The 24,783-nt window shown below is 42.6% G+C and overlaps 2 protein-coding genes and 1 pseudogene across 5 annotated transcripts in view; 2 read left to right on the top strand and 1 right to left on the bottom strand.

The window, feature by feature from the left end:
* Positions 1 to 681: 681 nt before the first annotated feature.
* On the top strand, positions 682 to 16,982 carry LOC118375777 (probable ATP-dependent RNA helicase ddx6). 3 transcript variants are annotated; one of them, XM_035762382.2, is made up of 13 exons: positions 682 to 1,013; positions 2,578 to 3,648; positions 3,742 to 3,846; positions 3,963 to 4,092; positions 4,677 to 4,823; positions 7,402 to 7,496; positions 8,811 to 8,933; positions 9,128 to 9,256; positions 13,721 to 13,837; positions 13,957 to 14,020; positions 14,123 to 14,224; positions 14,363 to 14,574; positions 14,864 to 16,982. In XM_035762382.2, exons 2-12 carry the CDS (start codon positions 3,409 to 3,411, stop codon positions 14,569 to 14,571), a joined length of 1,461 nt encoding a protein of 486 aa, XP_035618275.1. In that variant the 5' UTR covers positions 682 to 1,013; positions 2,578 to 3,408; the 3' UTR covers positions 14,572 to 14,574; positions 14,864 to 16,982. The 3 variants fall into 3 exon arrangements, with proteins under 3 accessions (XP_035618275.1, XP_035618276.1, XP_035618274.1); XM_035762383.2 differs by lacking the exon at positions 682 to 1,013 and adding an exon at positions 1,338 to 1,446; XM_035762381.2 differs by lacking the exon at positions 682 to 1,013 and adding an exon at positions 1,363 to 1,536.
* Positions 16,983 to 19,507: 2,525 nt separating this feature from the next.
* On the top strand, positions 19,508 to 23,835 carry LOC118375779 (mitochondrial import receptor subunit TOM40 homolog; annotated as a pseudogene).
* Positions 23,836 to 23,922: 87 nt separating this feature from the next.
* The window catches only part of LOC118375778 (B-cell lymphoma 3 protein homolog), a 29,047-nt gene continuing 28,186 nt past the window's right edge, over positions 23,923 to 24,783 (bottom strand). For both annotated transcript variants that reach the window (XM_035762384.2, XM_035762387.2), the window contains one exon: positions 23,923 to 24,739. In XM_035762384.2, coding sequence (XP_035618277.2) covers positions 24,552 to 24,739 — 188 coding nt within the window. In that variant the 3' untranslated portion in view covers positions 23,923 to 24,551. The remainder of the gene's footprint in view (positions 24,740 to 24,783) is intronic.

Here is a 24,783-nt window from a genome sequence, read left to right on the forward strand (position 1 = left end):
TTGAGCTTTCCTACAGCATTTCCTTCCAGAAACCGTGAGAAAGTTGTCCGGCTGCGGGGACTGTGCCAGGGGATTTATACTACTATCTGTACTTACTGGTGGCACAGACGCTGTTTCATCCTTTCCTACACTGAAATTACCCTTGCCTAACGATTGCGTCTGAAGCTGGGCTTGATAAACTGTAAGGTCTCCTGTTCTAGGAGACCTCTGTGTGTGTATTAACACCTGTTTTGAGTGTTGTGCCCTTCAGACATGATCAGAAGGCGGAAACCGCCTACGTTCATACATACTCCTCCTGTCTGGGCCCCACCTGGGTATCTGAGGTTCTGAGAATACCACTGGTTTCCTGAGAACACAAGGCTGCCGCAGGCCTGAAGAAAACAGCCACCTGTCAGAAGATGCTTGGACTCGTTCACCTTGTTATGACCCTATACTTGTGATTGTTTTTTAAAATGACGTTTTACTTGCATTGAGTGTGATATGTGTTTGTATTACTGTGCAGAATCCTTGGACGTCCCTACCCCCATTGAAGTTGAAATTTAAAATGGTTAAGCAAAGGGTTAGGAAAGGCGTTAAATGCGTCAGCATGCTTCAGTTCTGTTGGCGACTAGCCGAACCGAGTGTGCAAGCATAGTACTGTTTGTCCATTTTGCGACGCGGTAGCCAGTTACACTTCCTCAAAATAGTCGGAACTAATCGAAGATATCCCAGGAAATGTCATTAATGTTGACGTTGTTACCGAAGAAATCTTAGTCACGCAATTGTACATCTAACTAAGGCTTTTTTGTGCAGTATTTTTCAATGAAAAAATGTGCATAAAGACGAGTCGTCTCTGGTTGAATAACAACAAAGACTTTATTTAATAATCCCCACTGTTGACCAATCACCGACGAAGGGGCGTAGACATCGGCTCCGAACTTCGGCTTGCCACCGGAAAAAAAATGTCGTTTGCCCGAACAACAACCGAAAAAAAACTCTCACCGAAGTCCAAAATGAACAAAATCTCGACATAGGTATGTGCACGAACTCTACCGAACTTTTTCGCCCGGGGAGCAAGCAAACTTTTTACGTTAAGTACGTCCCAAGAACCTAGATATCTCGAAACAATTTGAGTTCGAAACAGGACACGCTGATTGGGTAGTTCATGTACCTGCGCAGCCAGACGATGGGTTCCATTAGTTACTACAGTCACAAAGTCAAAATGGGTTATATTGTAAAGATTCATAAAAAATAATGAATTTGCCTTTAAGGTTAGGCATACAGCTATCAGATTAAAATCAAATTTTAAGAAGATAAATTGTATAAATGGGTGGGGCTTAAGACTTTGTGGCTGTGGTAACTAGTGACGAACCAGTAGGAAAGCGAAAGAGACAACCAGCTAAAGGCAAGCGCGCGGCCATGTTGAATTGTCGTTTTTTTAAGAAGAGACAATAGAGAGACAAGTCGGTGGGTTTCACGAAACACAAACAGTTTCATAATACTTGGGAAATTTGCTTTAATTAAGTTAACGAGAGAAGACGTTCGATGAACATTAAGGTAACGTGTTGTATTTGTTTGAAGTAGCTGATAGTGCATGGGCGCTACTCGGCTGCCTATGCTAGCATGTTTGAAGGAGAGTCGACCAGTCAGCCTACGCTTAACGTTAGTTACCATAGCTAGCTAACCAGCAATGTTTGCTAAGCAAACGTACTAGCTAGTTATTTCATATTTTACTTTCTAAAATCTGTCGACTGTTTATCTAAATCGTAAGCCTCAGCTCGAACATGTGTCGTGAACGTACTGCTAGCCTCCTAGTTGTCAGTCAAAATATCTCAGCCCTAAAACTTCGATTAACACGTTGTCACAGCTAGCTAGTTAACGTTAGTTGACCCACACAACTCTAGCTAGCTACGTTAGCTTAGCTAATCTACTTTACCGGGCATTCAATGCCACTATCAAGATAATTATCAATGTAAAGTTTGCCTACCGTTAGTTTGCCATCTAACGTTTGCTGGTAAACCAATTGTGGGTCTCTGTTGGCTGCTCATACGGCTATCAATTTGTTAATTGTTTCATGAGTACACTGATCACCAACTCAGCGCTAACTGAACTATTTTGTTGAACTCAGCTAGCTATCGTAGTGTTTTAGCACAGTCAACTTGTGCGTAGCTAACGTGTACTCATAACTTATGTTTGGATCTTTTTAAAACAGTTTTTCTGCTTTGCTTTAGCCCCAGATCGCTGCACTTGGTAACTAACGTTAGCTAACTACTCTTATATCGACCATTTCTACCACGTAACCTAACTAGCTAGCTAAACAATTTGCTAATATGTCCAGTTCGCTAGTTACACGTTAAAACTAAAATGCTCAAGTTTAACCTTAGACTCGATTAGCTCACGTTCTGGAAATAAACATAATTTCAAGTGTAGTCCTAGTTAGTGGTTGTTTTGTTTAGAAGTTGAGATTAATTTACATGTTTAAATTGTTGAAACCAATCTCCACTTCATTTTAGTATTAGCTACGGTCAATAGCGGCACAGGCACAAGTTTTCATTTGTGATGCTTTTGTCCTTATGATGTATTGTTGCTTTCGTGCAGGTAACCAGGAGTTGAATGCAAATGTGACTGAGTGTGTCAGCTCCACATCTACCACAGCAAAAGAAGAGCACAACAGCAGAACACACATTGTTACTGTCAAAGTGAACAGCACAAAGGGTTGGAACTATTTCCCTCAGTGTTTTGTGTAAGTAAATTTTTAGTGGTTGTCAAGCGCACAATTTTTTTTTTGCTTCATAACACACCAAAAAAACACCAAGTTGAGAGATTCAGAGAAACATAGGAATAGTCCATGTGAATCAGAAGACAGTACAGGTCTGTTTGAATGTAAAAGACTAAAAGCACTTGAGACTAATAAAGACACTTACAGCCACTCCAGTCCAGGAAAAACGGCGAAAAGGTCTTTGAACATAGAAACAATATTACAAACTTTACAGGTTGTTGTACACCGAAAAGAGACTTCAGAAAAAGCTATTTTCGCCAGGAATAAGACTGCTTCAGGATAATTTACTTTAATGTTTGAATTCTGAAACACTTTCACAAAGGTTTGTTTTTTGAGCGGATATATGATCTATTTATTCATATAAATGCTAATTTCTCCCTTTTTGGGGAGCGTTGTCTTGTAAATATACAATTTTCATACGCCAGACTCTTCTTTTCAAGAGGGCTGTACGTATAAATATACATCAATTCTTTAAATTAGAAATCCTGAAAACAAGATTTTATTTTTTTGTGAACTAAATAACAAGGACAATAGTTCCGCGAGTGGATAAACAAGATCTAAGGAAACATTGGATAGGGGAAAAAAAGTTTAGCTTTACACTGTGAGTGACTAAGGCATTGACAGACTGTGAAGGACAACCTCTCTAAGCCATGTCTACAGCAAGAACAGAGAACCCAACATCCATAATGGGACTGAACAAGCCCAACGGGCAGTTTAGAGGACCACTCAAGCCAGTTGGACTAACACCAGGATCCCTGGCAACTACCCCACAACCAGATGCCCACCAGAAGGGAGGCAACATTCCCCAGGGCAGTGGGGGCATCCGTTTTGGCGATGACTGGAAGAAGTGCCTGCAGCTTCCACAGAAGGACTGCAGATTTAGAACATCAGTAAGTCCTAGTGATACATTCACAGTTTAATAAAGCAAGTCCATCATTCAATAATGACCCCAGCTTCAACCTTGACGTCTACTCTTTCCCCAGGATGTGACATCGACCAAGGGGAATGAGTTTGAGGACTACTGCCTGAAGCGGGAGCTACTGATGGGGATCTTTGAGATGGGCTGGGAAAAACCATCTCCTGTACAGGTGACTTCCCTCTGCTGCTCTGTCCATGACTATTTTGGAATTTTGTTGAATGTGTGTTGGTCTTTGCTCATGTTTGTGGAACTCTCTCACCACCCTGTGTCTGTCTGTCTCCCCAGGAGGAGAGCATCCCCATTGCTCTGTCAGGAAGGGACATCCTGGCCCGGGCTAAGAACGGCACCGGGAAAAGCGGAGCCTACCTCATTCCTCTCCTGGAGAGGATAGACCTGAAGAAGGACCACATACAGGGTGAGAACTGCACCAGCTGCTACTCAAAACCGTTTCAACATCAATCCATGTAATCTCATTTGCTTGTTTAAATCAATTTTGGTACGAAGTCAGTCTGTGAAGTCTGCACTTAATGTTTTATGATTAATTTGGCCTATTGTGGTGTAATCACTGGTGAACACCCCTATGTAGTTGCCTGAACAATTCACTAGATTGATGCACAAGTAAGCACACATTCAGTGTATGGAGAGGCCATTACAACGGTCCAGTACGCCTGGTGGGACACGGAATCTCTTGATATATGGACTGACCCAGTGTCACAAACCTAATGCCCACACAGTGTGCTCTAATAGAGCTGCAGCACAAGGGAACAGCATGCCACAGATTCATAATATGTCAAGGCCACTTCAGTTTAGTGAGTTGGATAAATTACATTCAGTTAAGCCAGTGCCTGAGCTCATCACCTGTCAGTGAAATTGAGCTTTTTAATGGTCTCCAGTTATAGGTTATTTATTCCAATTGGTTTGTGGAGATTGTTTTTCTCTTGTCCCTCATTCCCCAACTGTTTCTCTGCAAAATCCTTCATTTCTCCCTCATCTCTGCAGCCATGGTGATGGTTCCTACACGAGAGTTGGCCCTGCAGGTGAGCCAGATCAGCATCCAGGTGAGCAAGCACATGGGTGGGGTCAAGGTCATGGCCACCACGGGAGGCACCAACCTGAGGGACGACATCATGCGCCTGGACGAGACTGGTAACTACCACTCAGTCACGGGGGACGGGCAGTCGAAAGGGTTATAGTGTCATATCCAATGTGTGAAGAATTGCAGCTGATTATAGCTCTACATGCATTATGGATATTGTTTGCTTGTGTGACTGACACTGAACTTTGTTACTTTAAATCCAGTTTGGCTGTTAATCAAGAGACTTGCCTGTGTTACGCAACAGCACATTGTGCAGATCCTCATTGTGCCTTTATGTACTGTACTTACTAGGGCTGTAATGATCAGTACATTCATGTAGTGTATGTGGACACCTGCTCGTCGAACATCTCATTCCAAAATCATGGGCATTAATATGGAGTTAGTCCTCCCATGGGGCAGTTGTCATTCTACTGGCATCTGCCAAACCCAGATTTGTCCTTTGGCCTGCCAGACGGTGAAGCTTGATTCATTACTCCAGAGAACGCGTTTCTAGTGCTCCAAAATCCAATGGTTTTACACCACTCCAGCCGACACCATGCGCAATGCCAAGCGATCTTGGGCTTGTGTGCGGTTGCTCGGCCATGGAAACCCATTTCATGAAGCTCCCCGACAAACAGCTCTTGTGCTGAAGTTGCTTCAAGGCAGTTTTGGAACACCATAATGAGTGTTGCGAACGAGGGCGGACTATTTTTATGCGCCTCAGCACTACCACTTTGTTGCTGAGCCATTATTGCTCCTAAATGTTTCAACTTCACAATAACAGCACAGACAGTTGACCTGGGCAGCTTTAGCGAGGCAGACATTTGGGGAACTGACTTGTTGGAAAGGTGGCATCCTATGACTGTACAATCTATGGAGATTGCATGGCTGTTTTATACACCTGTCAACAACTAGTGTGGTCGAATCTACTAATTTGAAGAGGGGTCCACATACTTTTGTATATAGTCTGAATTATTTTGTCCGCTGTAACGATAGCTCCCTGATTTCAAATGTTTAAGGTATAAGTGCATTGATCATCAGGACCCCTAACCGATCCAAATGTAACATGCATCCTCAGAAAATCGATTCAAACGTTACGAATTGCCTATTCACTTTTTTGTTATTGCTCAAATTACTTTCTACTCTCCGAAAATACCTAATCTTTTATGGCAACTGCGTCCTCTCCTTACTGTTGAACTAAGCATGTAATTATGTTGACAGTCATTGATCTAAAAGTCATTTTGCCTGCTCAACAACCCCAGTCAATATCAGTAGACTGGTCACTCTGTGTCCTGTGTGCAGCTTCGCACGCTGTCCAACGATGGGTATTCCTGATCTGGTATATTTGCGACTCACGTACAGCATTCAAATGTTGGTAAAATGGCTTGCACAATATTAGCCTTTATTAGTTGGGTGACAACCAATGACATTGTTCTAGTTTAAAAAAAAAAATCAAATGCATTTTTGAAAAGGTGGGTAGGCTACATACTGATCAGGGCATACATTCAATTTTATTTTGATCACTATCAGCAGTAGTTTTGCTTAAAACAATCTGTATTTGTCATTTTTAGCTATAGAAGGTAAAAGTTTATAATTTCATAACGAAGACTGCAATCACTTTTGCTATCTACTACATGGTCTGGTCGAAGTTAGAGAAGAAAACGAGCTTACTGAGTCTGTCAACTTCCAAACGGTCAAAACCAACTCTTACCCTACGAGGTCCGGAGCCTGCTGGTTTTCTGTTCTACCTGATTATTAATCGCACACGCCTAGTGGCGCAGGTCTAAATCAGTCCTTGATTTAGAACCTCATGCCTTTTGCACACATTGTATATAGACTCCCCTTTTTTTCTACTGTGTTATTGACTTGTTAATTGTTTACTCCATGTGTAACTCTGTTGTCTGTTCACACTGCTATGCTTTATCTTGGCCAGGTCGCAGTTGCAAATGAGAACTTGTTCTCAACTAGCCTACCTGGTTAAATAAAGGTGAAATAAAAGAATGAACAACAGAAAAATGCTGTGGATCTGGCTTCGAGGTCTAGAGTTACGTTTCAGGGGTCTAAACGGTCCGATTGTGAGACGGGTGAAATCTAAAGTTGTGCTATGTCACAGTAGATTTTTAAGTATTTATACATTACTAGCTCTAACACTTAATCAGCAAAAATTACATTCATTAGTGGGTGATGGTGATTTTCCTTATGGCTCAGATCAGATGCCTACATGCATCGTTTACACACAGATCCAGCTCCAAGATACCCAGGGGTGGTAGGTAGCCTGACAAGGTGAAAATCAGTTCTGCCCCTGAACAATGCAGTTAACCCATGTTCCCCGGTAGGCCGTCATTGTAAATAACAATTTGTTCTTAACTGACTTGCCTAGTTAAACTTAAAAAGCTCATGAGCTCCAAATCTGCAGCAGATTTTAATTTAGAATGGAAAATGAATGTGTTTATACAACGGATGTTAGTGGATCGCATCGATACGTTCCTCTAATCGCACTGAATCGTTTCAAACTAAAACGTATTGTACCTGTATCGGTGACAATTTGTCAAGATGCGTAACAGCCCGTCTTAAAAGGGAAATATGAACATCCCCAGTACTTACTGTTAATTTTCACAATTTTCTCTTCCTCGTCCCCCTGTCTCTCAGTGCATGTGGTGATAGCCACACCAGGCAGGATCCTGGACCTGATAAAGAAGGGCGTGGCCAAAGTGGACAAAGTCCAGATGATGGTGATGGATGAGGTGAGCTTTACTGGTTGTTTTATTGAAGCGGCATATGTTACGAAATCTGGAAAGTATGTTTTTTTGTGGAAGAATCCGTAGTTGCTCATTTTGTTTTGCTAATGGAATAATATTATTTTGCTAATGGAATCATATTGTTTTAATAAGCCAAGTGAACACAGCCCCACTTTGCCACCTGCTCTGTTTGAAATAGTTCATGTGCTGAGGATTCACTCAATTGGGTCATTAACTTGGTGACTGGGAGCAGTATTTTCACATCTGGATGAAATTCAACTGCCTGCTACTCATCCCCATAAGATATGCATATTATTAGGAGGTTTGGATAGAAAACACTGAAGTTTCTAACTCTTGAATCATGTCTGTGAGTATAACAGAACTTATGTAGCAGGCGATACCCAGAGGAAAAAACATTCTGATTTTTGTTGTTGAGGTCACTCTCTTTTCAATGGGTTTTCATTGGGAATCCAGATTTCTAAGAGACCTTCTTGCAGTTCCTATCGCTTCCACTGGATGTCACCAGTCTTTAGAAATTGGTTGAGGTTTTTCCTTTGTGTAATGAAATAGCCCTGTTCAAAACGAGGGTCACTTCAAGTGTACTGTTAGATAGAGGCGCGTGACCAGAAAGGTAGCCTCAGTTTGTTTTCTTCCAGTATTGACCACAGATCATCCCGTCTTCAATTTGATCAATTATTTACTTTAAAAAATACCTAAAGTTGTATTACAAAAGTAGTTTGAAATGTTTTGGCAAAGTTTACAGGTAACTTTTGAGATTTTGTCGTCACGTTGAGCAAGTTGGAACCAGTGTTTTTCTGGATCAAACGCGCCAAATAAATTGACAATTTGGATATATATATATATATATATATATATATATATATATATATATATATAGACAGAATTAATCAATCAAAAGCACCGTTTGTGATGTTTATGGGACATATTGGAGTGCCATCAAAAGACTCTCGTCAAAGGCATGATTTATATTTTTATTTCTGCGTTTTGTGTCGCACCTGCAGGGTTGAAATATGTTTTCTCTTTGTTTATGGAGGTGCTCCCCTCGGATAATAGCATTGTTTGCTTTTACCAAAAAGCCTGTTTGAAATCTGACATGTTATGTTGGCTGGATTCCCAACACGTGTAGCTTTAATTTGGTATCTTACATGTGTGATTTCATGAAAGTTTGATTTTTATAGTAATTTATTTGAATTTGCTGCTCTGCATTTTAACTGGCTTTTGGCCAGGTTGGGAGGCTAGCGTCCCACATATCCCAGAGAGGTTAACAAATGTCCTTGTGTCCTGACTCTCCCTCTCCAGGCAGACAAGCTGCTGTCTCAGGACTTTGTGGTCCTCATCGAAGACATCATCAGCTTCCTGGCTAAGGGGCGTCAGATCCTACTCTACTCTGCCACCTTCCCCATCAGTGTGCAGAAGTTCATGGTGAGAGGACTTGCCTTGATGACTGGGGGGCTAGAGAGTGAGCGAACGGGGGGAGACCAAGGGGGTGGTTGGATAGACCGAGGTGGAGATGTGCATGGAGGTTCAATGAGAGAAAGGAGTCTGAATTAAAAGTTGACAACTGAATTGTCTTTATACTCAATTGTGATCGGTTTTCCCCCTGTCCCCCTCTCCAGGCGAAGCACCTTTCAAAGCCCTATGAGATCAACCTGATGGATGAGCTGACACTGAAGGGCATCACCCAGTACTATGCCTACGTCACTGAGAGGCAGAAAGTCCACTGCCTAAACACCCTCTTCTCCAGGGTGAGTCTATCTAAAGCTGTGGAGGTAGTTTGTTGAGCTATGTACAGTGCATTCAATAAGTATTCAGACCCCTTGACTTTCTCCACATTTTGTTACATTACAGCCTTATTCTAAAATGTTTTGAATTATTTTTTCCCCCTCATCAATCTACACACATACCCCATAATGGAAAAGTGAAAATAGGTTTTTATACACTTTAGCAAATGTATTAAAATAAACGCCTTATTTACATAAGAGACTTGAAATTGAGCTCAGGTGCATCATGTTTCCATTGATCATCCTTGATGATTCTACAACTTGGAGGCCACCTGTTGGAAATTCAATTGATTGAACATGAGTTGGAAAGGCACACCTATCTAGATAAGCTTCCACAGTTAACCGTGCATGATAGATCAAAAACCAAGCCATGAAGTCAAAGGAATTATCAGTTCCGAGTAAGGATTGTGTCAAGACACATATCTGGGGAAGGGTACCAAAAAATGTCTCCAGCATTGAAGGTCCCAAAGAACAGTGGCCCCCATCATTCTTAAATGGAAGACTCCTCCTAGAGTCTTCTATTCCTTTGCGTCCTCAGAGCATGTGCATACCAGCTGGCTGGTGTGTTTATGGACATATTCAATCAATCCCTATCCCAGTCTGCTGTTCCCACATGCTTCAAGAGGGCTACCATGGTTCCTGTTCCCAAGAAAGTTAAATGAACATCGACCCGTAGCACTCGCTTATGTCATCATGAAGTGCTTTGAGAGACTAGTCAAGGATCATATCACCTGACACCCTAGACCCACTCCAATTTGCTTACTGGCCCAATAGGTCCACAGATGATGCAATCACACTGCCCTAACCCGTCTGGACAAGAGGAATAACTATGTAAGAATGCTGTTCACCGATTACAGCTCAGCATTTAACACCATAGTACTCGTCAGTAAGCTCGATACCCTGTGTCTCGACCCCGTCCTGTGGAACTGTGTCCTGGACTTTCTGACGGGCTGCCCCCAGGTGGTGAGGATGGGAAATATCTCCACCCCACTGATCCGCAACACTGGGGCGCCACAAGAGTGTTCTGAGCCCTCTCCTGTACTCCCTGTTCACCCATGACTGCGTGGCCATGCACGGCTCCAACTCAATCATCAAGTTTGCAGACACTACAGTATGGCTTGTCACCAAAAGCACTCGAACTTCTACAGACACACAATCGAGAGCATCCTGTCGGGCTGTATCACCGCCTGGTACGGCAACTGCATCGCCCACAACCGTAAAGCTCTTCACGGTGTAGTGCGGTCTGCACAACGCAACACCGGGGGCAAACTACCTGCCCTCCAGGACACCTACACCACCAGATGTCACAGGAAGGCCAAAAGATCATCAAGGACAACCACCACCTGAGCCACTGCCTCACTGCCTGTTCACCCCGCTATCATCCAGAAGGTGAGGTCAGTGCAGGTGCATCAAAGCTTGGACCGAGAAGCTGTTTTTCAGTCTCTATCTCAAGGTCATCACTGTTAACTTCTTACGCCTGAAATCCTGTTAACGGGATTGATTTGACAACAGCCAGTGAAAGTGCAGGGCGCCAAATTCAAACAAATCTCATAATTAAAATTCCTCAAACATACAACTATTGTACACCATTTTTTAAAAACTTAATCTGACCACAGTGTCCGGTTTCGAAAAGGCTTTACGACAAAAGCATACCATGCGATTTATGTTAGGTCAGCACCTAGTCACAGAAAAACAGCCATTCTTCCAGCCAAAGAGGAGTCACAAAAAGCAGAAATAGAGAAAATGAATCACTAACATTTGCTCTTCATCAGATGACACTCATAGGACTTCATGTTACACAATACATGTATGTTTTGTTTGATGAAGTTCATATTTATATCCAAAAATCTGTTTACATGGCATGTTCACTAATGTTTTGCTTCCAAAACATCCGGTGGTTTTGCAGAGAGCCACGTCAATTTACAGAAATACTCAACATATATGTTGATGAAAATACAAGTGTTATGCATGGAATTAAAGATATACTTCTCCTTAATGCAACAGCTGTGTCAGATTTCATAAAAGCGTTACGGAAAAAGCATACCATGCAATGATCTGAGTACAGCGCTCAGGCACCAAAACAAGCCATACAGACACCCGCCATGTTGTGGAGTCAACAGAAGTCAGAAATAGCATTATAAATATTCACTTACCTTTGATCTTCATCGGAATACACTCCCAGGAAGCCCAGTTCCACAAATGTTTGTTTTGTTCGATAAAGTCCATAATGTCCAAATACCTCCTTTTTGTTAGCGTTTAGTTCACAAATCCAAATTCACAAGGCGCAGGCACTTAATCCAGACAAAGTCAAAGTTCCATTACAGTTCATAGAATCAATCTTTAGTACGTTTTTTAAAATCTCAATATTCCAACTGGACAATTCCTTTGTCTTTAGAAATGAAAAGGAACGCAGCTCACTCTCTCGGCCGCGCGCATGACTTAGCTCATGGCATTCTGCCAGACCTCTTAGTCAAACAGCGCTTATTTGCTCCCCCTTCACAGAAGCCTGAAACAAGGTTCTAAAGACTGATGTCTAGTGGAAGCCATAGGAAGTGCAATCGGACCACATTTTACACTAAATTGGATAGGCAAAGACTTGACCTACAAACCTCAGATTTCCCACATCCTGGTTGGATTTGTTCTCATCTTTCTGCCTGCTATATGAGTTCTGTTATACTCAGACATCATTCAAACAGTTTTAGAAACTTCAGTTTTTTCTACCCATTTCTACTCTTAATATGCATATCTTAGCTTCTGGGCCTGAGTAGCAGGCAGTTTACTCTGGGCATCTTATTCATCCAAGCTACTCAATACTGCCCCCCCAGCCATAAGTTAAACAGCCATTACTAGCATTGAGTGGCTGCTGCCAACATACTGACTCAAATCTCTAGCCACTTTAATAATTAAAAATGGAATATAATGAATCTATCACTAGCCACTTCAAACAATGCCACTTTGTTCACATACCCTACATTACTCATGCATGTATATACTGTACTCTAAACTGCATCTTGCCTATGCGTCATGGCCTTCGCTCATCCATATATTTAAATGTACATATTCTTATTCTTTGATTTACACTAGTGTTTGTACAAGGTAGTTGTTGTGAAATTTTTTGATTACTTGTTAGATATTACTGATTCGTCGGAACTAGAAGCACAAGCATTTCGCTACACTCGCATTAACATCTGCTAACCATGTGTATGTGACCAATAAAATTTGATTTTAGTGCTGGCCACCTGGCCAAACTGAGCAATTGGGGGTGAAGGCCCTTGGTCAGGGAGGTGACCAGGAACCCAATGGTCCATCTGACAGAGCTCCAGAGTTCCTCTGTGGAGATAGGACAATCTCTGCAGCACTCCAGAAATCGGGCCTTTATGGTAGTAGCCAGGTGGAAGCCACTACTCCGTGAAAGGCACATGACAGCTCACTTGGAGTTTGACAAAATGCACCTAAAGGAATCTCAGACCATGAGAAACAAGATTCTCTGGTCTGATGAAACCAAGATGGAACTATTTGTCCTGAATGCCAAGTGTCACATCTGGAGTAAACCTGCCACCATTCCTACAGTTAAGCATGGTGGTGGCAGTACCATGCTGTGGGGATGTTTTTCAGGTGCAGGGACTGGGAGACTAATTAGGATCGAGGGAAAGATGAACAGAGATCCTAATTGAAAACCTTCGCCTCAGTCTGAGTGCTCTGGAGCAAGTTAACATTCCAAGAGGACAATGACCCTGAGAACACAGCCAGGCAACGCGGGAGTGGCTTTGGGACAAGTCTCAATGTCCTTGAGTTGCCCAGCCGATCGAACATCTCTGGAGAGACCAAAAAATAGCTGTCTAGCAGCAGTCTTCATCCAACCTGACAGAACTTTTGATTTGATCTGCAGAGAAGAATGGAAGAAACTTACCCAAATACATTTGTGCCAAGCTTGTATCCTACTCATGGCTGTAATTGGTGCCAAAGGTGCTTCAACAAAGTACTGAGTAAAGGGTCTGAATAGTTGTTGTTCTAAAAAAAAATGTTCTTACTTTTCTAAAAACCTGTTTTTGCTTTGTCATCGTGGGGTGTTGGTGTAGGTGGGGGGGGGGGCTAATCAATTTTAGATTAAGGCTGTTAATGTAACAAAATATGGGAAAATTAAAGGGGGTCTGAATACTTTACGAATGCACTGTACCTGCTTGATGAGTAACCTTGAAGGAGCCTTAGCTCCCAGAGATTTCGCCTCATGTTTTGCTAGATAGCCTAACTCTTGAGGTGGGTTGGAAACTTGTGTTCTATAACTGGTCCTTTACATACGCAGTCAGAAAAGCTCAACTTGTTTCAGTCGTAGAGATGTTGGCTAATGGTAGAGCAGGAAGCCATGTTTCGGTCATCCATTCATAATGACTACATTGTTTCATCAATGCGTCTTTTGTTCTCCAACAGCTCCAGATCAACCAGTCCATCATCTTCTGTAACTCCACCCAGCGGGTTGAGCTGCTGGCCAAAAAGATAACCCAGCTGGGCTACTCCTGCTTCTACATCCACGCCAAGATGATGCAGGTCAGCTCAGCCGGCCCAGCCACTTGCACTTTAGCTGTAGACCGCATGGAATACCTTCTCATTAGACCGTGTGTAGCCATGTTTTGCAAACCCTTCCACTGGTGTTGCCTTTGAAACAGGAGTACAGAAACCGTGTTTTCCATGACTTCAGAAACGGACTCTGCAGGAACTTGGTCTGCACAGGTAACATATTTTATCCTTGAGTTGAATGATTTGCTTGGTTGATAAAAAATAAAAAAAGATAACCGATAGACTGTTAAATTATTCTCTTGCATCTCTGCTTAGATCTGTTCACCAGGGGAATTGACATCCAAGCAGTGAACGTAGTGATCAACTTTGACTTCCCCAAGAATGCTGAGACGTACTTGCATCGCATCGGCAGATCAGGTGAGACCATACACTGTATTTTCATCATGCCGTCAAATCAGACCTCGGGCCACATGTCCTCCAGCTACCATCTGCTCATCTCCTGGGTGAATAAAGCATCAAATATAAGCCTGTTGCTTATTTTAACACCTTCTCCAGGGAGGTTCGGTCACCTGGGTCTGGCCATAAACCTGATCACCTCTGAGGACCGCTTCAACCTGAAGTCCATCGAGGACCAGCTGGTGACCGACATTAAGCCCATCCCCGGCAGCATCGACAAGGGCCTGTACGTGGCAGAGTTCCACTCTGCCGAACCAGACGCCGAAGACGAGATCCGAGGCAAGGACGGCGAGTTAAGTGCAGCATAAACGGTAAGGTTTGTCCACTTATGCAGAGATAAGTCTCCCACTACTCATAGAAAGGACTGGGTAGTTATTTCACCTTTTGTTTATTTCATCTGAGTCCTTTGACTCCTTGCTGGTCAGTGGTCATAAAACAAAATACATTTGGGCATTGGGGCCTGAACTGAAAAATGGTTTACTCATGTTCAGCCTAGCTCTTGATAAAAGATTCTCTGTGGATAGGATTGTTGAATTGGCTTTACTTCTGCTTTTGCAATTTGATTACATTAGTTCCTAACTGGAGCCCTCTCTTTTCCAGGAGAACAAGAGGCGTCTGGCATTCATCACACCATCCCCTGCTGCGCACAGACATTCAGATTAGTTTGACCTAATATAAAAAAGTCTACAGGATGCATTTTCGTTTTTTTTATTTGTATTTTTTGGGATAATGTTTACAGCAGTGGTCAGTTTGTTTTGGCACAGATTACATCTGTTTTTTAACCAATATGATATGTACCCAACTTGTCAAAGGTCAATAATTTTCTAAGTCTGCCGTTTTTCTGTATGGTCAGTGTATCACTGGTGGCTTCTAATACAGTCACATTTCATCATTTCCTGTTGAAAAGGCCCTCCTCGCTTGTCAGGTTCACTTCCTATAGACTTATTTCTGAGCATATGACTGTCGAGGAAACCAAACCAAAGCTGAACATGTTGATAGGGGAGTATGGATTTACTCAACCAAAAGGACCGCCTCTGCTTTAACGGCTGTTTCGAGAAAGCTATCACGGTGCTATATGGTGGAAATACGAATAGAACTACATTTTTAAAGTTTTTGTTTTTAAGTGTTCATGCTAATGTGACTTTACAGTCGTACATGAAAGGCACCTCCATGAATAGTTTTTGTCAGACTCACATGGATGAGTCCAATGATGAGTGTTGCTTAGTTGACTTATTGTTTATTTGTCTCGTATTTTACAGCCTCCTTAGTAGGCTATAGCACCAGACAGACCCGTAACTCTGTGGGCAACAGATCCCTTAGACAAGGAGATGATGGCAGTAGAACCTGACATGGATAAGAGCCTGTATCAACAGAGTAAACATTTTATTTAGATGCACCGACCCCCCCCACACACACACACACAAATAATTATACATGCTGAAGCCAGTCATCTTATTCTATTGCTCTCTGACTCTTCTGTTCCTCTCACATTCTTCCTCTTAACTCACTCGCGTGCCTTAATCTAACCTCCGCTCAGTGTTCATACTGTACATCTGAAAGGATCTGTCTGTGTGAACCAGAGCTCCAGAAAGTAGCTTGAAAGTTCGGTTCCAAAAAGAGCTTCTCTGGTAATGTGTTCTTTAGCTCTCACCAAGTCGGTGCTTGTTTTCTCAGCTTCCCAGAACTCCCCTCTGTGTTTTTAATGTGGAGTAGTTGAAAATGATCTAAGGTCAATTTTGCAAACCCCTCTCCTATTGGTTAATATTAGGATTTAGGGATGAAAATCTGACCCTAGATCTATCCGTAGCTTGCCAGGAAGCAGGAATGGTCACACAGGGTGGGGGGGGACCCTAATCTCTAACACAAGAAGTGATTTGTTACAATACTGGCAATTGTCGTTGAGGAATCGCAGCATTGCAGGCATTTTCTCAATTGTTATGCAATGTATTTTTCCTCTTTCGTACAGCTATATTGGGTAGGCTGACAGAGCAATGGTTGTGTTGAGGGAAGATTGTGGCAGTACTCTCATTGGCCAAATTACAGTGTTCTATTTTTAAAAGGATAAAATATTGCCAAATACAATCTTGTCTTATAGCGACAACCCTAACAGATCCTACAATCTTCAACATTCGAGCTGTAGAAGAGGACTGGCCTCTGCATTGAGTGTAGCACCAGCAGAACAGAACAGGGACCATTGTAATGCATGTACTGTAAGCCCTTATTTAAACAGCCTACAATCCTGAGCACTGTTTCCCCACATCTGGCTCTGGAGTATCCCTGTAAATGCTGGAGTTTATTTAACTTATTCCATTGTCAATTATCCTCAATTGAGGCACTTGAGCACTGAAATGGGACTTATGATTTGAGCATTGTGGAAGTGTCTGTGTTAAACATTATTAATTGGTTAATCTCAGCACACCAGCCGCCCACAGCGATGAGCAATAGCTTTGGGAGGAAGCTATAAATTGGTTAAGTGAAGCAGTATTTGCCAGGGGTACTCCAGGGCCAACTATAAGAAGACTATGGTAGACTTGTTGATTTGAATTTATTTCTATCCAACTCATTTGGTTTGAGTAATGCTCCTGTTGTAGTTGTGTTGTCAGAGGTCACCTGCTGAGCTGTAAAGTGGTAGGAGGATGGCTAAGCAAAGTTTATTCTACAGCCAATTGTGTCAATGCCAGCACCTGAAGGAATCAAATAAAGGCCTGCTGATTCTCCATTCCTGTGTCTTAAGTTTTCATGTGTATTGGTTCATCACACTGAACATTATGTGCATGTGCATTTATGACAAGTTACATTGTATCAGTGGTCAGCTAACATTGTGGGAAGTATGCATAACCTATTTGGCGTAGGCCTGTCGTGAAACTAGCTATATGTATACATTAACTTTGCAAGGTCAGATTTGGTGTTAATGATACATCGGGAAAACGTTTTAAGTTACCATAATATACAGTACCAGTCAAGGTTGGACACCTACTCACCTTTGCTACATTGTAGAATAATAGTGAAGACAACTATGAAGTAACACAGAATCATGTAGTAACCAGAAAAGTGTTAAACAAAGCTAAATATATCTTAGATTCTTCAAAGTAGCCACCCTTTGCCTTGACTGCTTTGTACACTCTTGGCATTCTCTCAGCCAGTTTAATGAGGTAGTCTTGAAGGAGTTCCCACATGCTGATCACTTGTTGGCTGCTTTTCCTTCACTCTTCGGTCAATCTCATCCCAAATCATTTCAATTGGGTTGAGGTCAGGTGATTGTGGAGGTCAGGTCATCTGATGCTGCAATCCATCACTTTTCTTCTTGGTCAAATAGCCCTTACACAGCCTGGAGGTGTGTTTGGTCATTTTCTTGTTGAAAAACAAATGGTAGTCCCACTAAGCCCAAATCCGATGTGATGGCGTATAGCTGCAGAATGCTGTGGTAGCCATGCTGGCTAACTGCCTTGAATTTTAAATCATTGTCACCCGCCAAGCACCATCACACCACCACCATGCTTCACTGTGAGAACCACACGTGGATATCAACCGTTCTTACAAAGACACTGGTTGGAACAAAAATCTCAAATTTGGACTCATCAGACCAAAGGATGGATTTCCACTGGTCTAATGTCCATTGCTCATATTTCTTGGCCCAAGCAAGTCTCTATTATTATTATTAGTGTCCTTAAGTAGTTTCTTTGCAACAATTTGTCCATGAAGGCCTGATTTGCACAGTTAAACAGTTAATGTCTGTTTACTTTAATTTATTTGGGTTGCAATTTGAGGTGCAGTTCATTTCTGAATTCTGAGGCTGGTAACTAATGAATTTATCCTCTGCAGCAGATGTAACTCTGGGTCTTCCTTTCCTGTGGCGACCCTCAGAGTTTCATCATAGTGCTTGATGGGTTTTGTGACTGCACTTGAAGAAGCAATGGACTATCGTTTCTTTGCTTATTTGAACTGCTCTGCCATTATGTGGACTTGGTCTTTTACCAAATAGGGCTATTCTGTATACCACCTCTACCTTGTCACAACACAACTGATTGGCTCAAATGCATTAAGAAGGAAATAAATTCCACTAATAAACTTTGAAAGGCACGCTTGTTAATTGAAAAGCATTCCAGGTGTCTACCTCAAGAAGCTGGTTGAGAGAATGCAAAGTGTGTATTAAAGCTATCAAGGCAAATGGTGGCTACTTTGAAGAATCTCAAGAATAAAATATATTTTGGTTTGTTTAACACTGTTACTACATGATTCCATATTTGTTATTTCATATTTTTTTAGTCTTCACTATTCTACAATGTAGAAAATAAAAATAAAACCCCTGGAATGAGTAGGTGTGTCCAAACTTTTGGCTGGTCCTGTACATTCTACATGTAGATTACCCTTGGAATGTCTTGCCTCGTGGGATTGAATGACGCAACCGAATGGAAGGCGCAAAATACGCCTATTAATGTCGTATTCAAGTGCTAGTCAGAAGTAGGAAACTCGTAAATGTTGGATTTGCTAAATGGCTGTAGTTATATACACGTGTTGCATTCAACCCATACCTCTGTGGTTCAACGATTTAGTGTTTAACTAGATAGCAGCTCAGTTATTTCAGAGTTCTGACTAGGGGATTCCTAGTAGTTGGATATGCTGGCCAATGGTAGTTGATTTTGTAGTCACACTACCCAATCCATGGGGTTTTTGGGTGCGGTGGGCGGGCCTAAATGTGCACGGGAAGGTTGTAACTTTGCCGGTGCGTAGCTTGAATTACCGCTGAACACGCACGAACAGTCGTGAGTAGCTCGATAACACATTTGAAGGATAGTTGCATGAAACGGACAACTGTAAAACATGTCTTTATTACAGAAAGTTGGTGTTAGTTTTGTCTGAGGCATGTGCAGTGCTGCAATTGTTATCGCTAGGAACATTAGCAAGCTAACGTTAGCTCGGTCAGTGACTGTCAGTCAAGTCGACCACATCTCAGAGCATTTCGTATTTTTCTGTATGTAAATCCGAGACACTCCATTAAGTATGATGCAGTATATTACGTTTGGTATGGTTGCATAAGACAGTTGGTTACTTGAGGCCAAAAAGAAAGACCACTGTGGTGGGCATATGCTATCCAGCTAACGTTACGTTTATGGCTTAAATACCCTTTGGCCTTGACCCAGTCTTTGTCCCAGTTAATGCATAGAGTTGGTTAACTAGCCACTAGCTAGTAACTATTTACATAACATCAAGTATCTCGTTGTCTCTCTCTCATTCTGCTTCAGCATGGGCAGTGTGTTGGCTGCCAGCTCCCCCCCCTGCCCCAGGCAGTGGTGTTGTCCAGGGGGCCCCTGGGTTGGTGTCAGTCCCCCCAGGGTTCTCCATGCCCTCCGTCCCTCCCCCCTCTGTCCCCGGACAGCCAGCAGGTGAGACGGGGAGCTCCCTCCCCAACCCTGGTACCTATGAGGAGTGTCATCGCAAAGGTAAGGATCTTTGTCATCCTGTTTGAATAGGCTGGGCAATGACATGGCAGATTTTATGCTCTATCGTTTGAGAGGTGTCTTTTTCCTCAAAATCCAAAAAATGTTGGTCCCATATTTTAGATTGTGTTCAAATAAAACTTTGTTTGCATTGAACAGTTTCTGTTCTGACTATAGACTTGGAATACTCTAGTGCCCAAAAGCCCTCAATGGTGTCTGGCAACACCATTGAGGACTAAAACCATTTTGAAATCAACCTGGTGGGACTTGCTATTTGTAAAAGAAGGATCACATAATTCCTTCCAGGTCATCAGGAGGGATTAGCCAATTAATTACATGTGTGAGCAAACATTCCTTAAATGCAGGTGGCAGTAAATCGCCAACCTTTCTTTTATACCTGTTCAAATAACTCACTCCATGTGGCAGATTGCACCCTTTTTAGTTTGTTTACAAACTCAGAGTTAGTAGAATATGAAAATTCACTACTTCCAAATGGAGTTGGCCTCAATGGCGACAACCTTGCTCTCACAGATGCCATAATGGGACCGATACCAAAGTTGGGTCCTCTAACTATCTCTGTGGTTCTAACGCCATTTGAGGTGTTCCCCATCCAGATGGAAGGAGTGCGACTGGTGGTTAACAAGGGCCTGAGTAATCACTTCCAGGTCAGTTGTGGAGCTAGAGGAATATATATTCTAGATGCAGCCAGTAAATTAAAGCCAGCGTTATTATTAATTCTGTTGAAGCTATTATAAAATGAAAAGGAACTATCTAACCCTCAATGCTGTAAAGCTCAAGGTGGTGATTGTCCTATTTCATATGGATCAGAATACTATATTGTTTGCCACTTTATTGGATGTCTGCTGTATCTGTTCTACAGGTCAGTCATACAGTCACTCTCAACACCTTGGCTGAATCTGGCTACCGGTTTGGTGCCACCTATGTGGGCACTCAACAGACAGGACCTGCTGAGGTAAACTGTCACTTGTCTGGAAATCGTCTCTCAGCCACTTTACCCTTATATTATTACTCTAATAATATTGTTGTTTCATGTGTTGAACCCCCCCCAGTCCTTCCCAGTCATGGTGGGAGACATGGACAACACCGGTAGTCTGAACGCCCAGGTTATCCACCAGCGCCGTGCGCTTCAAAATAGCCATCCAGGTACGTCACTGAAGGCCACACCAGGATCAAGTTTATGTACACTACTAATTCAAAAGTTTGGGGTCACTTAGAAATACAAATGTTTTGTCCCTTAAAATAACATGAAATTGATCAGAAATACATTGTAGACATTGTTAATGTTGTAAATGACAATTGTAGCTGGAAGCGGCTGATATTTTAAAAATGATGGAATATCTACATAGGCGTACAGAGGCCCATTATCAGCAACCTACACGTTAGCTAATCCAAGTTTATCATTTTAAAAGGCTAATTGATCATTAGAAAACCCTTTTGCAGTTATGTTAGCACAGCTGAAAACTGTTGTCCTGATTAAAGAAGCAATAAAACTGGTATTTTTTAGACTTGTTGAATATCTGAAGCAATAGCATTTGTGGCTTCGATTACATGCTCAAAAAGAAGAATTTTCTTCTGAAATGCATCAGTCTATTCCTGTTCTAAGAAATTAAGGCTACTCCATGTGAGAAATTGCCAAGAAACTGAAGATCTCGTACAATGCTGTGTACTACTCCCTTCAAAGAACAGTGCAAACGGTCTCTAACCAGAATAGAAAGAGTGGGAGACCCAGGTGCACAACTGAGCAAGAGGACAAGTACATTAGTGTCTAGTTTGAGAAACAGACGCCTCAAGTCCTCAACTGGCAGCTTCATTAAATTGTACCCGCAAAACAGACACTAGTGTACTTGTCCTCTTGCTCAGTTGTGTACTTGGGCCTCCCACTCTTTCTATTCTGGTTAGGGACAGTTTGTGCTGTTCTGTGAAGAGAGTAGTACACAACGTTGTATGAGATCTTCAGTTTCTTGGCAATTTCTCACATGGAATAGCCTTAGTTTCTCAGAACAAGAATACATGGACGAGTTTCAGAAGAAAGTGCTTTATTGCTAATGCTCCAGATACTCAACTAGTCTAAAGGCCAGTTTTATTGCTTCTTTAATCAGGACAAGTTTTCAGCTGTGCTAACATAATTGGAAAGGGTTTTAAAATGATAAACATGGATTAGCTAACACAACGTGCCATTGGAACACAGGAGTGATGGTTGCTGATAATTGGTCTCTATACGCTTACGTATATATTCCATTAAATATCAACTATTTCCAGCTACACTAGTCATTTACAACATTAACAATGTCTGTTAACAAACACTGTATTTCTGATCAATTTTATGTTATTTTCATGGACAGTTATTTATTTAAAAAAACAAGGACATTTCTAAGTGACCCCAAACTTTTGAACGGTAGTATATATTCAACTTACTGTTTATTAATCTGTGTATTTCCAATAATGTGTTTGTTATTTCTACAGACTCAGCAGCACAAGTTTGTGAACTGGCAGTGTGACGACTTCACTTCCGCTGTTACCCTGGGCAACCCAGACGTCCTCCTCGGCTCTGGTAGGATTGTTTTCTCATCATCAAAGACTTCACTGGTGGTCCATGATGCTGCAAAACGACCCATCTCTCCTACAAGTGCATTTGTGTGGAAGCTTCATCACTTACAGCAATAATGTTCTTGTTCCCCAGCCTTTTGATCACATGTTATGATGGCCTCTGTTTACAGAGTGAACGGGCTGGTTATTATTCAGACATGAGTCCTTTATTCTTGTGCTCTACTGTAACATCTATGATGATGTTGCTGTCCTCAGGTATTATCGTGGCTCACTACCTCCAGTCCATCAGTCCAGCCCTGGCGTTGGGAGGCGAGCTGGTTTACCACCGGAGGCCTGGAGAGGAGGGAGCAGTCACCTCCCCCGCATCACCTTCTGTTAGAGCCAGGAGTTTTTTTACTGGTCAGGTTACTGAGATTAATATTCTTCTGGTTTTTCCTCCAGGCAATAATTGTTGCCACATTGACTCTAGGGGGTGCCGGTGCTCATACCACAGAGCCAATGACCAGGTACCCAAACTAAGCTATCACTTCTACCTTGCCCCCAGTCTAGACCACAAAACTCCTCAAGCTTTAGTGTGGATCACTGTGCAAAATAGTTGGGAATCCACTGGTAGCCTACCATCTCTCGACCATGACTATAGGCACAGTACCATCCCTCTCCTATGAGTTGTGCTTAGTGGAAAGTTTGACCATGAAGGTGTAAGCCCACTGAAATACTTGAGGCTATGTAGCACCACAGTGCTAGGTCTGTTTGTGAGACCATCTTGTTGTCGTTCTACCAACGCAGCTGCAGCTGGGGGTGGAGTTTGAGGGCAGCATGCGGACGCAGGAGACCGCAGTATCGTTTGGGTACCAGCTGGACCTCCCTAAAGCCAACCTGCTCTTTAAAGGTAAGCCACTGTCTGTCCCTCGACAGCACAGCTATTTAGTCAGACCTCTAGGATTAATTGATCCATTTAATGTCATAGATTGGCGAGAGTTTATCCACCTGTTGTCCCAGGTCTGAATTATTTCCTGATCAGTCCCTCCCCTCCATCCCTGTCTCCAGGTTCGGTAGACAGTAACTGGGTGGTGGGGGCGGTCCTGGAGAAGAAGCTGCTGCCCCTGCCTCTCTCCTTGGCCCTGGGAGCCTTCCTTAACCAAAAGAAGAACACGTTCCAGTGTGGCTTCAACGTCACCGTTGGCTTGACCTCCAGCCGCCTCCGACACACTGGGTCGTGCTTGGACAAGCACTTGTCATGTATGTATCTACTGGATTCAGAGACTCTCCTATACTGTGAATTGTGGGGCAGAGAGTTACTCTATACCAAGGAGCCAGGCCTACATATTGTAGCACAAGTGTATTTCCTTACAATCGATACATTCTTTAGGAAAGGGAAAAAGCTATATTTTTACCAAACTTCAGAAGCAGTTTGAATACATTATCTTGGTCCTAGAGTCATGAAATGTTCAGAGTACACTGACTGCAGTTACTGCTTTTGATACATGTAACAAACATTGGCAGAAATGGAGTTGAGGTTTTCACCAGACTGTGATGAAATGTATTTAGAATCATAAATAAACTACTTTTGATGACGTTAACGACCATTAAGGTCGTGCATGTGTCCGTGTGGTGCTATGCATGAGAACAAATAGCAGTGCATAGGGAAATAACTTAATGTATAAAAATATTTATTCTTGGACTTATCAATTATTCAAAGTAAACAAGTGAGCCTGAAAAATAATGAGTTTCAAGTAAGGTAGCAACATTCAAGACCTGGTGGAGCTCCAGTTTCCACACAGCCCATCACACACACACACAGTGATAACAGTTCTGAATGCAGTCTATTCAGGAAACTGCAATAACGTTCATTCTTCCAGTGTAGGTTTCATTGCATTAGTCCCTTTACAAATCCATATGCATCCAGCTGAGTGCTAGAGGAACATAATCATGCCAGCATAAGCTCTATAGTCCAACAGTAGTAAATAAACTGTTCCTTGTTTTAAGCTGGGACACTGAAAGCGCACCTCTTTGTCAACCGTTACCTTTTCCCATGCTGGCGCTCGTGATGGAGACATCTGATTGGTCGCTGGAGGGCCGGGATTGGCCAGGGGTCATTTGGGAGGCAGTGGCTGGGTAAGGGATGTTGGTGTGGAGGAGGATAAAGGGAGGCTCTGGATGAAGAGGTCTCTGGGCTCCAGGGGAGTAGTAGGCTAGTAAATGTCCTATTTGAGCATCAGTGATGAGGGACTGGTGGGATTGCTTGAGGGTAGCTGTAGGTCCTTCTCTGGGTCAGGCTGATGTCAAGCCTCATCGGCAGCTGCTCGCTCTCCTGGATCTTCATTGGAGACTGGCGGCCTGACATGCTCTCTGCTGATTGGCTGTGAGGAGAGGGAGTGGGAGGTGCCCTGGGGGAATGGGATGCGCTGTGGTGAAGAGGTGAAACTGGGAGTGGCCAATGGTGAAAGACCTAGGCTGGGAGATGGGGAACCTGGGGACAGAGGGGTGTGATGAGTTTACTGTGTCCCCGAATGC

Source organism: Oncorhynchus keta, chromosome 31, assembly GCF_023373465.1.
Source record: "Oncorhynchus keta strain PuntledgeMale-10-30-2019 chromosome 31, Oket_V2, whole genome shotgun sequence".
NCBI lineage: Eukaryota > Metazoa > Chordata > Actinopteri > Salmoniformes > Salmonidae > Oncorhynchus > Oncorhynchus keta.